The sequence below is a fragment of the Anabas testudineus genome, chromosome 10 (assembly GCF_900324465.2).
Source record: "Anabas testudineus chromosome 10, fAnaTes1.2, whole genome shotgun sequence".
NCBI lineage: Eukaryota > Metazoa > Chordata > Actinopteri > Anabantiformes > Anabantidae > Anabas > Anabas testudineus.
Window position 1 is genome coordinate 21,843,673 of NC_046619.1, and position 15,783 is coordinate 21,859,455.

Here is a 15,783-nt window from a genome sequence, read left to right on the forward strand (position 1 = left end):
TTGGGTTTTGTTTGGGCCAACCAGTTTGGAGTCATGGGTTCAGTGACTGCAGCCTGTGTATTATATTATATCATTATATATTATATAATGAGCCAAAAGCTGAAATTGAATGGCCGGTTTACAACAATATTAAGGTGCCCAAATGTTTTTCTGCTCTAATCGTTCCTCTTTTTCATACTTATCATGAACACAAGCTGAAGTGCTTTCACTTGAAGTGATGGGATGAAAAAGGTACATATCATCTAAAACTAACAGGAAGCTTCAGTTATCTGGGTTCATCAGATTAAGTAAATGTCTCTCAAAGTTAAAAATCTTATTTTAGGATACAGTTCACACTTTTTTGTTTCCTGGACTGACTTTCTAAACGTGCTAATAGGAGCACATTAAGAACACACATTAGCATGCTAACACCGTAGGATGAGTGTTTCAACATCATTATGCAAAAACAGTAAGTTGAGGTGTTGATGCTGTGATTCATATGATTTACAGAAACAGGTTTTGGATCTGTATGTGACTTCAGTTTCTGCTCTTTCTCAGGTGAGCTGTTCACTCTGGCCGTGTTGGACCGAGAGAGAGAGGTCGAGTACAACCTGGTGGCGAAGGCGACGGATGGCGGGGGGCGGTCATGTCAGGCAGATGTCCTCCTGATGATCCAGGACATGAACGATAATCCCCCTCGATTCTCCTCCAGCCACTACGAGGTCACCGTGTTTGATAACACAACGGTCCGAACGCCCATCGCCGTCATATACGCCAAAGACCCAGACACGGGTAAGCTGCTGAGTGTTTAAAATATGATTTTAGAAGTTGGGAGCTGGAACAAAATGAGCCTGCAGAGAACATTATATTGTTTTTATCAGGTCTGAACTTGTTGTGAAAACCCTTTAGTCCTGGTAGCAGTGATCCTTTTTTCACTATTACAGCCTAATGCACAGACTTGCCTTTGTGCGTCTATGCGTGTGTATGAATGTGGTTTTACTGATCCTAAACATAATAACAGGACAGTTTTGATTTCTGAAACGCCCACCGGATACCTTTCCTCTGTGTCACAGCAGATGTGTTGTAATTATTGGCTGTGCAGGAACTATGAGTGTCCACCGTGGTCAGCATTACTGTCTCCATCTTGTCATTAGGTCCGAGTCATTTAAGACTTATGAGCTTCCGTTTGTCATGTTCAGAATCAGTATCCAGCTCTAGATTCTACTTTCATTTTGTCCTCAGAGAGGTTAAAAAGCTAAAATCTGACGATTTCTTGTCAATTATGTATTTAAAGAACATTTATTGCAGGTAAGTGTTAAAGTGACAGATCCACATTAAAATTGTGTTTGACGTCTGTATTTATTTACCAAACTTTATTCCAGCTATTTTAAAAGGAAAGCTGATAATATATATGTATATTTCTCTTTCCTGCGATCTGTATAAACCTCTTCTTTTTCTAATCCCAGTTTCTGTCTCAGTGTTTTAAAACAAAACAAATACAGAGCAAATCTCTTCTGACTGAAGTGAGGCAGCATCATTTGCAACAGATTTCCTCCTTTTTGATGGTTGGCAGGTTTTTAGGTGTTGGGAAAAGTAAAAATCTGATAAAATGAACATGTATTCACTCAACCATAAACATACTGACTCCTAAATAGTTAAATTAAAATTAACACAAACACGCTCAGACATGCAAATGTTCTTCCTTTACAAACACACACATAACAACACATTGTTGTTTCTACATAAACGGACAAATTCACACTGGAAGGACACTCAAGTGACACTCAGTGTTTCGTGTCCTCTAACCTAAACTTAAATCTGATCTTAGCCTTTTAACGTGACGACCAGCCAAATATCCTTGTAAAACTTGTCTGTACAAACCTAAAACAACACACGGAGTTGGGGAAACAGGAGCAGACAGAACAGTTCGGCCACTCCTTCAGATCTGCAGCAGCTTGTCCGACTCCTTCTGCAACTTTCTCACAGTCGACTGTGACTAATGAGCCTCTTTTTAATCAGTCTTTTTATTTACTGTTTAAATGTGAACAAAATGTTTTTACAACACTTTGACACAATGAAAAAAAAGAGTTGTAATATGATCGATCTCACTATCACCCTTTGTACCGTGGATTAATTCAGGACAGACAGTCGCCTGAGACGATGTTGTTTTTCAGAATTAATTTCTCTTTTACTTTTTTCCTGTAATGGAGATTGGATGGATGTGGAAATACAGAAAGCAGCACTGACCTTCTGTGGCGATACAGGATTTAAAAACCTTTGCCTGTCGTCTTCATGCTGTTAGTTTGTTGGTTGTTCTTCTCAGGATCAAACCACCTGTTTGTTGAAGCTTTGTTGGAGCTAAAAACCTTTAGCTGTGGCTCCTGTAATTATACTAAAACAGAAGGTTTCCAAACGTGAACTCTGAAAATCTTCACAGCTTGTATGTTTGAGAGCTGCAGGGGCACGTTGACTGGATTTTTAATGGCTCATCTAAAGGCAACGATTGGCTGTGTGGTTTGTAATTATGCATCACTGCTGTATTTTTGTTACTTATTTTTACAGTTCACTTTACAGAGGCCTGACTTTTCTGGCTTCTGCCTGTTTGTGTTCTTGTTTTTGTTGATGCTGTTTTTTCATGAACACACCCTGTGGAAATGTAGATGTGGTTTTTGATAACAGTAGCACTTTCTGAGCTAATTAGTTTTTCCCCTCAGAGGAAGGAATCCGGGTGTCATGCCACAGCACGTCCGTCAGTTCCAGTACTCGACCAGCACTGAAACCAATAAATAAAAATATTAAAACTGATGTTAAAGTAAAAAACTGAACAATCAAACAGACCTTAAAGGCACTTTTCTGTCCTCCAGGTATAAACGCTGAAGTGAAGTACTCCCTTTTGGGAGGTGACAGCGGTTACTTCTCTCTGGACGAGTTTTCGGGGATCCTTCGACTAGAGCGACCTCTGACCTCTGAAACGCCACCCAACTTTGAGCTGAAGGTAAAAGCCACCGACCGCGGCCTGCCTCGCCACCTCTACTCTGTCGCAACTGTGACTGTGGACGTGGTCTCCCTGGATGACTACCAGCCGGTCTTCCTGAAGTCTGAGTACACCGCCCAGCTCCCAGAGTCCTTTGCGGTCGGGTCGGAGGTGCTGAGCGTCTCTGCCCTCACCAGAGATGGTGCGGGTCCAGATACAGTGGTGTACCGCATCGTGTCCGGTAACGAGGACGAACGGTTCCTGCTGGAATCAAACACAGGTGATTATTCATTTAAACTTTATTTGCAGGTTTACACACCTGTTCAAGGTGAAGCTCATTGTTCTTAAACCTGAACGTCCTTTAATCTCCTGCCTTCATTCTGTCTCTGACAGATTTTTTTCTATCGTTTTATTTTTTAAAGTTGATAAAGATCCTCTCTTTTTAAATTATTACTGCTCCCCCTGGATTAACTTGTTTCTCAAGAATTAGTTGTAACTATAGTTACAGATGTTTGTTTCAGTTTACAGGTCGAATAAACCAGATACCTCTTGTTTATTAGTGAACTTGTTTTTTCTCCATGTTAAGCTAATCACCTCATGGCTCCTGTTGCAAGTAGTGGCGACATGTGTTTGGCTGAACACAAGCAAATAAGTGTCCAAAGCCCTGAACTACTAATTGAACACAGTCTCTGTGTGTAATTCAGATTAATTACTGTTTTCCTGTTTTGTGTCATAAAGCAAACCTGCTATAAAACATTATTGCTACAGGAACAGGACCCAGTAATAAAACACAATGATATTTTGATCCAAATTTGTCTTTATATTAATAATAGTAATAGTATCTGTGTTATTTTACATTATTTTAACACCACAGTTAGAAGACAGTGTGAAATGCTTTGTGCTCCACTATAGGTCATAAGTAGAGGACTAAAAAGCTGGAAGTTCCCTTTCTTTAACACATTCCTGTCAGTTCTCTTTGTGTGAAAAAGAGTTTTTAGTTATGACTGTTGAGAAACAGCATTAATTCATTAGGATTCAATGTGCCTGATGCTCTGCATTTGTAAGAAACATTTTTAACATAGAACATTAGGAACTTGCTGAAAAAGTAAATCTCCTCTGCAGGAATGCATGAAGCTACCAAACATCAAGTCTTCACTGAACATCACAAAGTAAAGTTTGATTTGTTCTTGTAAAAAACAGCTTGTAATTAATCAGGTTTTCTTTTTGACTCATCGGCCTCTTGGGACTGTTGTGATATATGTGAATTTGCAGGTGTGTCCGTGCAGTCGTGAGGGAAACTGAGTCATTTAGGTTGACAATGACAAATCACCCTCACCCAGTTTCTTCTTTCTGAAAAGTGACATCACATCATGCAGGAAAAGCTCAAACTGCTTTGAGCAAAACACAAATACAAACCCTTGTTGGCAGAAACCTGGCAGCGTGTTCACAAACCGTATCTCCGTTTGAATTAAAGACGCTACGTGCAGGGTTTTAACAGCTAAGTGTCACTGCCACTGGAAGTCTCTGCAGTTTGTGTTGTGTGAATGTGAGGAACATACTTGACATTATTTCCAGTATTAGTAGAAAAAAGAGTTGTTTTGTTTTCATAAAACAAGGAGCTTTTTCAGCTTGCAGAGGCAGGTGTTGGAAAGAGTTAGAGCTCGATGGAAAATCTGTGCCAAGACTTTTATTCCGGGAAGAAAACACAGTTTGATCTCTTTGCCAAAGAGGCCGTGTTGCTTGTCTGTTTGTTTAGACTTATTCAAATGGAAAAACAGTAAATTTGTGCCAGAAGCTGACTCCAGGTTAACGGCACGTTTTGAATTTTTGCAAGTCTACATTCACAACTCAGATTGACAGGAAGAATCTTTGCTTTATAGGGAAACTGGGAGGAGTTTGGTTTGAGGGGAATGGTAGATTTGTATTTATTTTTTGTTAGATCAGACCAGCTGAGAAAATGTGGTGTGTGTATCTCACCCACACACTGGGTTGTAGTGTAATTAAATGATGAACGGTCAACTCGTCTCTTCAGTGTAATAAACAAAGTTTAACAATTTAAAGTCAGACATGACGTAGTCACTACAGCATGGATTACATGGAACTAAAAGAAAGAGCATGTAGTTTATAAATGAGGCAGTGTTTTATTACTACAGTGATGTGGCGAAAAATTTATTCTTTAATGCATCGTGGTGCAAATAATTTTAAATCGACTGACAAGTGTTTGAGTGTTCATTAATAAAGTCATGTTGTTAACGAACCATCACATTGTAACCCTCTGGATCAAATTTTCTTTCCTTTTAAATTGTGAATTCTCTTCCTTCATGGAGATGTGTCTTTAACGACCTCTGGAAATCATCAAACCTTCATTACCAAGGCTGTAGACTGTAGATGAAAGGAGAAGAGAAGGTGAAAGGGTTAAAGTTCAGCGGGTTTACAGCAGTTCAGTTAAATAAGCACCTAAATCCTTCTAAACAGGAAGGAATGAATCAATAGAAGGTTTAAAAAAAGAATAAATGTTTCCATCATTTTCAATAAAACCTTTAGTGCTAAACACAGCACAGTCGTCTTCAGCTTTGATAATAGTCTAATGTTCTGTGTTCGCTTTCTGTGGTCTCTCTCTCTCTTTTTTTTTTTGTCATAATTTAGACTTTACCCTGTTTTCTTGCAGGTCTTCTGACGCTCATTGCACCATTGGATTTTGAAGTTTCCCGGGAGTACTACCTGTCTGTGGAGGGCAGTCGTGGCAAGTCGTCCCTCAGCGACATCACTACGGTCATCATCAACGTGACGGATGTGAACGACAACGCGCCCGTGTTCGGACGGGGCGACTACAGCAACGAGATATCAGAGGACCTGACGCCTGGAGCTCTGGTGATGAAGGTAGAGCTGCATGTACAGTGACAGAAAGACGATGCTGGAATTAACTGACAACTCTCAGACTGTCACACATCTAAGAGCCTTTACGAGATTCTTTAAGACACAGTTTGTTGGGTTTTTACCTGCAGGTGACTTTGTTTGTAAAGCATCAAACTCGAGAAAGGTGCTGTGAGAAAAGACAGACGAACAGTGGAGGGAAGGTTACATTCGTCTGAATGATGAGATGACTTTGTCATCGACTTTATTTCAACTACAGCTCTGACAAATGTTTCAGTGCACTTTGATGTAAAACATCCATCACATCAAGTGAATAGTTTAAATTTAAAGCTTAAAACAAGCACCAAGAACCAGAACCAGCTAAAAACTGCTGCACAAACACACTCTGGAAGCGTGAAGTAATCAGGTTACAACGGTGCAGGAAAGCACCTTCGTCTTCGTTAACATGATCTGCTCCATTTACCCGGATGCGTGTGGGGATGTTCATGTCGTTAGGCAAGAAACTCAGTCCTTTAACTCAAGGATCTACATTCGATGCCTGAATGAGCAGAGATCCTCACTGCTCATGTGTCGTTAACCACTGGAATAGCTGCTATTGTGTTGCTAACTGTGGCCTGTGGCTTTACTCAGTCATCAGGTGCTGTTGTTGCTCTATGGGATGTCTTTAGTGGGTGTTATCACTGTATTGTGTGGATCTTTTGTCTGGTCTGACTTCTGTTGTTCCTCAGGTGAAGCCTAAAGAAAGCGATTCTACATGATATGAACTCTCCTCCTAATTTTTCCTCCTCTGCTTATATTTACCTGCAGGTAACAGCCACAGATCAGGATGGTCCGATCAACAATCTGCTGCGATACTCTATAGTGAGCGGTGACCCTCTGCAGCAGTTTTCTATTCATCCTCGCAGTGGAGAAATCTCTGTTCGTACTGCGCTGGACAGAGAGGAGGTCGGTGGCTTTTTCTGTGTGTGTGAAATGATTTTTAAAAACGCAACAAATAAAACATGACTAATTCATTTGTCCTCTGTCTCCTCTCCAGGTTCCTCATTACTCTCTGACGGTGCAGGCAGCAGATGAAGGTGAGCCTCCTCTGTCCTCGGCAGTTCTCATCACCATCAGCGTCACTGATGTGAACGACAATCCTCCCGTCTTCTCTCAGGTCAACCACAGCCTGTTGCTGCAGGTACGACAACCTGGACATCTTCAGCATGTTTGAAATGTAGCTGTTTACCTTTATATCTAATGTTGACTCATGGTGACAGCACTTTAGCAGTGAACCAGGATTTTATCACAATTGCACCTTGGACTAGCACATGCTATCAACAGGATGGTTCAGTGTATGTAGAAAAAATATTTCCTCCCGTCTGAATACTGAGTGTTAACCTGATACTAACATACACACATGCATGTGTATACAAACGTGTTCATATCTCTACCTTCTGCAGCTCTGCCAACTCAGAAATTCCCTTCCAGTAACAAAATAGCCTGTCCCCAAGCCAAAGTGTAGCCACTGTGTCGTGATGAATCCAAACTGTGATATCATCCATCTGCTAATGTCTCCTCCGCCAACTCTGCCTGATGTAGAAACCTCTGATTTGCATTAGTTGGATGATGGATGATTGAGGATTGTGAATCCCAGTATTAATGTCTTGTGTCTTACATTAACAAAATTAACTAAACCGTAGAAAAAGATTAATTTTAGAACCTCAACTCCCGCAGGAGGGCGAGTCAGTCGGCAGCAGCATCCTCCAGCTCGTGGTGACGGACAAAGACACGCCCAAGAACGGCCCGCCTTTCTCCTTCCACATCGTCAGCGGCAATGACGATCGCCGTTTCCACGTCGACCAGGGCGGGCTGCTGTCGCTCTCGGCTCCACTCAGGAAGAAGGTCAAACCTCAGCATCAGCTCAAGATACAGGTCAGGAGGCTGTGAAACCGCACAGGGCATGTTCACCTGAGACCTGACTCAAATACAAACCCCAAGTTTGAGTTTGAATTCCTACATTTTGAACTTGATGTTAAATCTGCTAACTGATGGTTGTGCTCGATCCAGGTGACGGACAGCGGCCACCCTCCCCTCTCCTCCATCTGCGTCATCAACATCAATGTCACCGAGCAGAGCAAGTATCCTCCTTCTGTGGTGCCTTTAGAGGTCTTCATCACTACCTCTGGAGGGCTGTTTGCCAACCGGGTCATCGGCCGGCTCCACGCCTCAGATCAAGACCTGCAGGACGTCCTGACCTACAAGCTGGTGTCAGAAAACCCAGACGGAGGAAGGTTCTCTGTCGACCTGGCTGATGGGAAGATCTGGGCAGATGAAAACCTGGACGAGGGCTCGTACTCACTCAACGTCAGTATAACTGATGGGAAGTTCAGTGTCTGGACTGGGGTCAAAGTTCATGTGTGGGTTGCCGACCAGAGAGCTCTGGACTCCGGCCTGACGCTGCAGCTAGACGGGATGTCACCGGAGGAGTTTCTGGGCGATCACTGGAGAGGCCTCCAGCGCAGCCTGGGACAAGCTTTCGGTCTACCCAGACAAGAGCTTCACCTGGCCAGCCTGCAGCTGCAGCATGACGCCCAGGTCCTGGAAGCCCTGCTGATCTGGAGGCCTCAGACTGGACGTGCCCGGCCTCTGCCAACCACCAAACTTGCAGGTGTTTAATCCCACTTATTAAACACTTTTCCTCTTTTCTCCTCTTTTTGTCTCATCATATTAGGTGAAAACAAACTGTAGGAGAAGTGTCCAGTTATCGTCTGCTGTTTTCAGATGCTCAGTTGGACACAAAGAAAGTCTGGTAACATGTTGAACTCTGTGATACAGGTATTATATCAGACATCGAGGACTCTCTGGGCCTGAGGATCCTCAGGGTGAGCCACAATGGATGTCTGGGTACTGGCTGTCCACCACGAGGCTGCAGGAACGCTGTGCGGCTGACGGGAGAGAGGCTAAGCCATTTCACCACGGCCAGGGCCGGTTACATCACACCTCAACACAGCTGGGAGAGTGTCTGCCCCTGTAACGGTACGTCAGTCATTAATGACTCGTAACATTGTGCAGCAGCGTTTCACACACTCACTATGTCCTCAATAATCAGTATAGATTCTATAGTCTATCAACAGCGGAGCAATAACACGGGAGTCACAGGATGTAACTGTGAATTTCCCTTCAGGACTTTCCAGACTCAGAGAATCTTCTTTGATCAGTTTATATTGTGTTTAGATTAAACTTTTGGGAGACAACAGAGACCTGTATTTTCAGGCAGCTCAATGAAGATATCAGGTAAACTCGTTCATACCTGTTGAAACACAGAATTAATTAATAAGATTTCACATAAACAGAGCTCTTGGTGCCCACTGTTAGCTCCAGTTACATCTGAACCACTGAGCTGGTGTGAAGACACAGCCACAGTCCGCTGATAGACACTCATCATCAGCTTGTTTGGAGTCCTTCTCCTCAGATACCTCTTTGGTCTCAGGATGTTGTGTTGTTGTGTTTTTGTTACAGAATCTGCCGTGAGGTTCGATGGGAAGTCCTACCTGAGGTACCTTCACAGGATGGATGAGGACAATGGGGATTTTAAACTCTCCTTGAGGTTTAAGACTTTCCAGCAGCAAAGCCTCATCATGTTGACCAACAGCTCCAACAACTGGGGGACATTACAGGTATTTATCTCTCGAAGTCTGCAAAGAGCAGAAACGGGATTCAAACCATGAGAGGTAGATGAACTAATCAAGAGTTAAGATCTGAGGCTGAGAAAAGGAAAATAAATGACAACAATTCCTAGTAAAGGAACAGAAAAAGAACCAGTGTAAATATTAGTTAGTGTCCCCTGAGCTGACAGGTCATTTATTTTGCTCCTTGGGTTTTGCTGCAGAGGAGAGATTAAATCTGTTGGTGTTACAGAATAAATCTCAGAGCTGAGTTCTCTCTGAGGAACATCGGAGCCGACTGAATTTTTTCAATCCAAAAAGTTTCCGTCTCAGATTCAGATACTTCCGCTGTGCTGACAGAGACCATCTTTAAGTTCAATATTTTATCACTTTATCAGCACAGGTTTCATGTTTTTCTCTGCTCTGAAAGGTAAAAGTCTATATGAGAGTGTTGTCAAGTTTATTTTTCAACTATCTAAACCTGCTGGATCTCTCTTTCCAGAACCGGCATATAAAGGGATACCTTCACTTTATCTCTGTACAGATTGTTTAATGTGTTTAGGTGTTAAATGTCTAATTGAATATCAGAGGCGACAGCGATATAGGTCTCGTTTATAATTCCCAGCTCTTCCAGCCCAGCAGGGCTCTTTCAGCTGGAGTTGTGACAGCTGCTGGTTCTAAACATGCACCATGTTTCCCTCAAAATGCACATCTAAGGAAGAAACAGGAGTTCTCAAGAGGTCTTTTTACAAAAAAACATTTCTACCTAATTAACTGTTTACTGTCGTTTTTCCTCCCCAGTTGACCAACGGTGAACTGCAGTTCAGGTACAGCTGTGGAAACGCCTCTCCTGGTTCCTTACTCGTCAGATCTGATCCAGTATCAAACGGCCAGTGGCACAGTGTCCTGCTTGAGGTAAACTCCACAGCCCTGAGACTGACCCTGGACCAGCAGCATCCTGCATTGACCACTCTGAACGAGCCGTGCCGGATGATGCGCTCCCATGGTGCTTTGCTCTTCGCTTCTGTCACTCATGGCTCTGCAGAGGGCCTCAGGAACTTCACTGGCTGCCTGGACAACCTGGAGCTCAATGGGCAGCCAATCAGAGTGGGCGACACGGCGGAGTGGAGCGGACCCGGGAACAGGAGGGTGTTTGGGGTGTATCAGTGCTGCAGCAAAGCAGGAGCCTGTGACGCCAACCCGTGTCTGAACAGTGGGATCTGTGAGGAGGACGGGACTGGAGGTTAGAGCATGAATAATGAAGTGGGCCTTTTTAAAGTTTGCCCTGTGTAAGACAATTTATTTGAAAACTAATAGTTTATTGAGAACAGCTGCTTTTTAATTCACAGATCAAAGTGAGACTGTAGCAAGATGCTGCACTTTTTGTGGGAAGGAGGTTATGAAACTAAAAAAATACAAATCTCTACACTTTGGAAAAGTGTAAACAAAAGAACCCTAAAGCTGAAAACCTGCAGCCTGGTTCATGGACCTGTTAGCTCACTGAACCGCACAATGTTTTATTGTCCTTCAGTACAATAAGTAAATGTCCACACAGGACAGAACGTTACCGCCTGGTTATGTTGAATCACACAGGGCACAAACTCTGGGCTTAGATGCCAAAAAACAAACACATCCATTATCTTAGGTTTTATTTAAGGTTAATTAATAAACCCCTAGTTATATCAGGTTGACCTTTGCTTTGATTATTTACTGCCTGCAGGGGAACTCTGTGGCTTTGATCAGTGGCTCTTGTCTGAGACGTCTGCCTGTGTTGTATTTAATCCACAGAGCCGCGCTGCAGGTGTGCAGTACTCTACCACGGCGCCCGCTGCGAGCTGGTCGACAATCCGTGCGCCTCAGAGCCGTGTTCCCACGGCAGAGTCTGTGTACCAAAGGCTCAAGGCTACATGTGCAACTGCTCACTGGACGCTGCCTGCTCAGATATAGGCGAGTGTTCTCCCAATCCTTGTCCTGGAGGGTTTGATTGTAAAGTCACTGAAGGCTTAATCCACTGTGACCCGCTGCCTCAGGTCAGTCAGAACAACAAATAATAAATTAATGAAAGTCGCTGTTAACGAGGGAAGTGACGTCTAACATTTGTCCTGTCCATCTAGAAGCTAACGCCAATGATTGGCTACGTGGAAATCTTGGAGATCTGTGCCAGCGTGCTTGGATTACTCTTCTTGGTCGGCGTCTTTGTTTGCATCAGAAAACATTACGTCCAGCAGAAGAAGCCCGTCTGTGTCCAGGACTCTAACGGGTAGGAGCAAATGTAGCTACTTAGCTAGTTAAGCTAAAGCTGAAGCAGCAACAAACCAAAACTGATGTGTAACTAAAACATCTCCTTTGACACCCACAGCTACTTCCACCCCAGTCTGGGCAACCATGAAGTTCGTCCCATAGAGATGAGCTCTCTGACTGGACCCACCAACGACCTCGATACCACTCCGTTCAGGTCGCTTCGCCCACGCAGCCAGATCTGTTTGTCAGGAGGTGGGGTTTCCTCTGCCAAGACGCAGGGGCCGGTCGTGTGCAGTGTGGCGCCTAATCTCCCTGCAAGGCCGCCATCTAGCTCCGACAACGATTCCATCAGGAAGAACCACTGGGATATGGACTATGAAGGTGTGTGCAAGGTTACGTGTTGTAAAGTAAAATAAGTCTGAAGCATGAGGCTGATGATCCGTTGAGGTTAAAAAAAGTGTGTACAAATGATTCTGATGTGTTTCGTATCTCTCCTCAGTCTACCCGGCCGACCCAGACTATTATGGCCGCCCCACAGTCCAGGAGTTCCCTCAGTTTGACATCGTCGAGGACACCTACTCCACCTCCACCATGGACTCACGAAGGAACTCTCGATTTAGCGGTTTCCCCTTCCCACTGGATCGGTGTGACCGCCGTGCTCCCCTGCCACCATGCTACAGCAACCAGAACCTGGACGACTTCCTGGGTCCTGACGGACTTCCTCTTCCCAGCTCTCAGTGCCCCAATGAGTACACCGCTATCAGCTACTACCCCACCCAGCACACCCGCAGCCTTGACAACGTCTCAGGAGGCTACAAGAGACTCAGCATGCGGCTGAGCGTGGCCATGCCATCATATGCCGAGCAGGCCGGCCCACTGCCAGAGCAGAACCCCGCGGAGCCTCAAACACGACCAGCAGGCCAGAACCCACGCAGCTATGATGGGTCGAGCATGGTGGAAAGTGATTACGGGAGCTGCGAGGAGGTTATGTTTTGAGTTTGCAACTAATCCAGTGATTTTTCACATTTAGGTTTTATATAGAAACCTAAACGCTACATGTCGCCTGTCTACTACTACTCCATTCTTAGGCAGCTTTGTGTACACGCCTCAGACAGGACTCTACTACTGAACCTAAAGAGCCTTTGATCACTCTGATAAAGATAAAAGCACCGTGTGAAACAGTTTGTTTGACTTTTTAAAGTCGTGTAGTCTTGCTGTGCCAGACTAGACGAGAGTAATTCAGGACGTCTTGATTTTCTCAGCAGAAGTTTTTTTTTATATTTTGCTGCGAACACTCGTTTATTAGTTGTGAAACTGAACAGTATTACTGACTTGACTGGATTGTTTCAGAGTCAAAATAAGGCAAAACTAGAGCCTTCCTCTCAGAGGAGGATTCTGCTTTAACATGTTTAACCCACTGTAACAATAATTTCTCATTTCACTTCTCAAACACGTGTCTGATAAATCGGATCCTGTCAAACCAACACATGATGTGAGAAAGTTGCCAACATGACATTAAGACATTACGTTCAGCAGGTAGATGGGTTCAACACATTCTCCACCTGTTTATAAGACATTTATTTGGTTTAATGTGTGTCTAATATCAGCCCCTCTGTTACAATCCAGAATTATTAAAGGTGACATTTAGCACATTTCATGCAGGATCAACATTTCACTGAACATGAATCTTCTCACTGTTGCCGTTTGTTGTTGCTGTCTGTTGCAGTTAATGAGGCTGGATCCTCAAAAGAAACTTGAGTAACAAAAGTAATGTGAGCTGTGAAGTAGATGTATTTGAACTTTGAGTGTTAGACTAGGAGAAATGTTTCCATTACTGTAAATTCTGTCATTTTCCCTCCATGTGGAGTTTAATGAGTGTCAACTTGATCACAGTGCTGCTGCCCTTGAAGGGAGCACTTTCCGTCTATGCAGCCATTTTAAATGGTGTAAATATTCAAGCTCTGATCAAAGAGATAATAATTACTGTTACATGTTTGTTTATGAAACATCAGAAAATAATTTAGAAATGGCCAACAGATGATGATTCACGGTTTGATGACTAATGAACTTTCAGTTCTACTTTATTTATTGAGGCACAGTTAACTCCGTCCAACAACTGATTAATGTCCAGTCGTACTAATGAACTCACTAAAAGAAGCCGCTGTAGCAGCCATATATCGTTCTTCTTATTAGTGAATTCAACAAACACACACTGTGTGCTGCGTCTTAGCATACATGCATGTTTTGCAGAGCTTGGAAACGTGCAGCAGAAATTCACCAAGCGAAAAGAGACTCGATAAGTTCAGCTGACGTCAGTGGATGATGGTTTCTTATATCTGTTAATCTGACACACACAGACTACGTAATCATCTGGAATAGTAACTGTGAACACATTTTACAATCAAACGACTACAGAATCATATAATCACAAACTCTCAACCTCTGTCTGATACTAAATCCTCCTGAACTCTCTGATGTGCTGCAGTGTCATGTAAAATGTCTGTTTGTTGGTTATTAACTTTCCACTTGTACAAAAGAGCTCTGACCATCTCCAGGAACGGAGCTGTACAGAAAGTTTGTATCTGTGACATTGTTTTATCCTCTTTGTTTAAAATGTGACTCACTTTTCTTTTCATTCAGTTCCATCATAAAGTTTATTTTTGTATTAATGTGGGCCCCCCCATGTTTTGCTCTGTTGTTTCTCTGTGAGAGATTTGATTAAGTTTCCATTTGTGTTTCTATATTGTAAAGAAAAAATGAATAAAGAAACTATCTTCTATGAACACTGATGGAAGATTCTGTGCTCTCTGCATCAATCTGATGCCTCTTAACCTCTTTACCTTTTTAACAAATCTTTATTGAAGTTTCAGGGACAATACAAATGTTTACATTTAAACATAAAAAAAAGTGCAAAGAACACAACAATACACCGTAGCAGCGATAAATATAACCATAATATCATCAATAATATTAACAAGGAACAAAATAACAGCAAAAACAGCAGCAACAATAAAACCAGGTTAAAGGTGCAGAGTAAACAGTCAAATGTCCAATAAGAACCAGGTCAGCTGTTGTTCTTTATCCAGAGTTCTTCTTCTTCTTATTTCACGGAGGACTTGTTTGCAGACCGTGTGACTGTCTATTACAGTTTGATTTATCACCATCATGCATCTTGTTTTCCACAGTTTCATTGTAACTATTGAGATTATGAGTTGGAACATCTCCACCTGTTTGGTCGACATGTTCTCCCTCAGTAGTCCGTACATGATGGAGCCGTAGTTGACATCAAAGTCCAGACCGGGACCCCTCATGGACGTCCACACTTCCTGAGCTCTGTAACAGTCCATCAGCTGTTGCTGTGTCTCATCTTCATTACAGTAGATCATGGGACATTGTTTAGTTGTTACGTAACAGCTCCATGAGACTACTGCTCTAACAGGAAGTCTACCCACACTTATCAGCCAGCGGACATCTCTCATGCTCTCTGACAGATGTTTGGTTTTCAAGACTTGGAGAACTTCCTTTCTCTGTGCTTCTTGTACATGTTTATAATAAATTAAACCTCCATATTTAAAATCATTTATTACATTAAAAATAGTTTTACTTGTGCTTGTGGTCCATGAAATGTCTAAGTGCTGATATTCTGAAATAAAATCACCGTATATTAATTTATACTGTGGACCGTGTCGTGCTCTGCCTCTTCTCTTCTGCCACAGAGACAGGTCACCGAGCCAGAGAGCATCACGGGAGACGGCTGCTGAGATGTTCTTTACAAAGGCGATCTTTAACTTTAGTTCTAGATCTACTGAGCCTAAACCTCCAAACGTTCTGCTTTTATAGAGCAGCTCTCTTTTGGTTCCCCAAATTAGGTTCACACACTGTTTGTTAAGTTTAGTTATTGTAGATTTACTTGGTGGAAATATATTCGCTAGAAACAGGAGTTTGGAGAGGAGAAAAGTTTTAACTATGTTTATTCTTGATTTATAGTTGGTATTTTTATTTTCCCATTTCTTAACATCTTCTTTGATTTCACTTATTTTATTTTCCCAGTTTCTTTCACTGCATTCA

The 15,783-nt window shown here is 42.8% G+C and overlaps 1 protein-coding gene across 2 annotated transcripts in view; it reads left to right on the forward strand.

Annotated features, from left to right (window-relative positions):
- The window catches only part of fat2 (FAT atypical cadherin 2), a 48,840-nt gene extending 33,453 nt beyond the window's left edge, over positions 1–15,387 (forward strand). Inside the window, exons 15-28 of one of the 2 annotated variants that reach the window (XM_026357472.1) lie at positions 538–771; positions 2,844–3,233; positions 5,622–5,833; positions 6,635–6,772; positions 6,864–7,007; positions 7,544–7,741; positions 7,877–8,477; positions 8,645–8,845; positions 9,329–9,486; positions 10,276–10,717; positions 11,263–11,504; positions 11,589–11,734; positions 11,834–12,096; positions 12,215–15,387. In XM_026357472.1, coding sequence (XP_026213257.1) covers positions 538–771; positions 2,844–3,233; positions 5,622–5,833; positions 6,635–6,772; positions 6,864–7,007; positions 7,544–7,741; positions 7,877–8,477; positions 8,645–8,845; positions 9,329–9,486; positions 10,276–10,717; positions 11,263–11,504; positions 11,589–11,734; positions 11,834–12,096; positions 12,215–12,711 — 3,866 coding nt within the window. In that variant the 3' untranslated portion in view covers positions 12,712–15,387. The remainder of the gene's footprint in view (positions 1–537; positions 772–2,843; positions 3,234–5,621; positions 5,834–6,634; positions 6,773–6,863; positions 7,008–7,543; positions 7,742–7,876; positions 8,478–8,644; positions 8,846–9,328; positions 9,487–10,275; positions 10,718–11,262; positions 11,505–11,588; positions 11,735–11,833; positions 12,097–12,214) is intronic. The other variant, XM_026357473.1, reaches the window with a different exon arrangement.
- Positions 15,388–15,783: the final 396 nt, after the last annotated feature.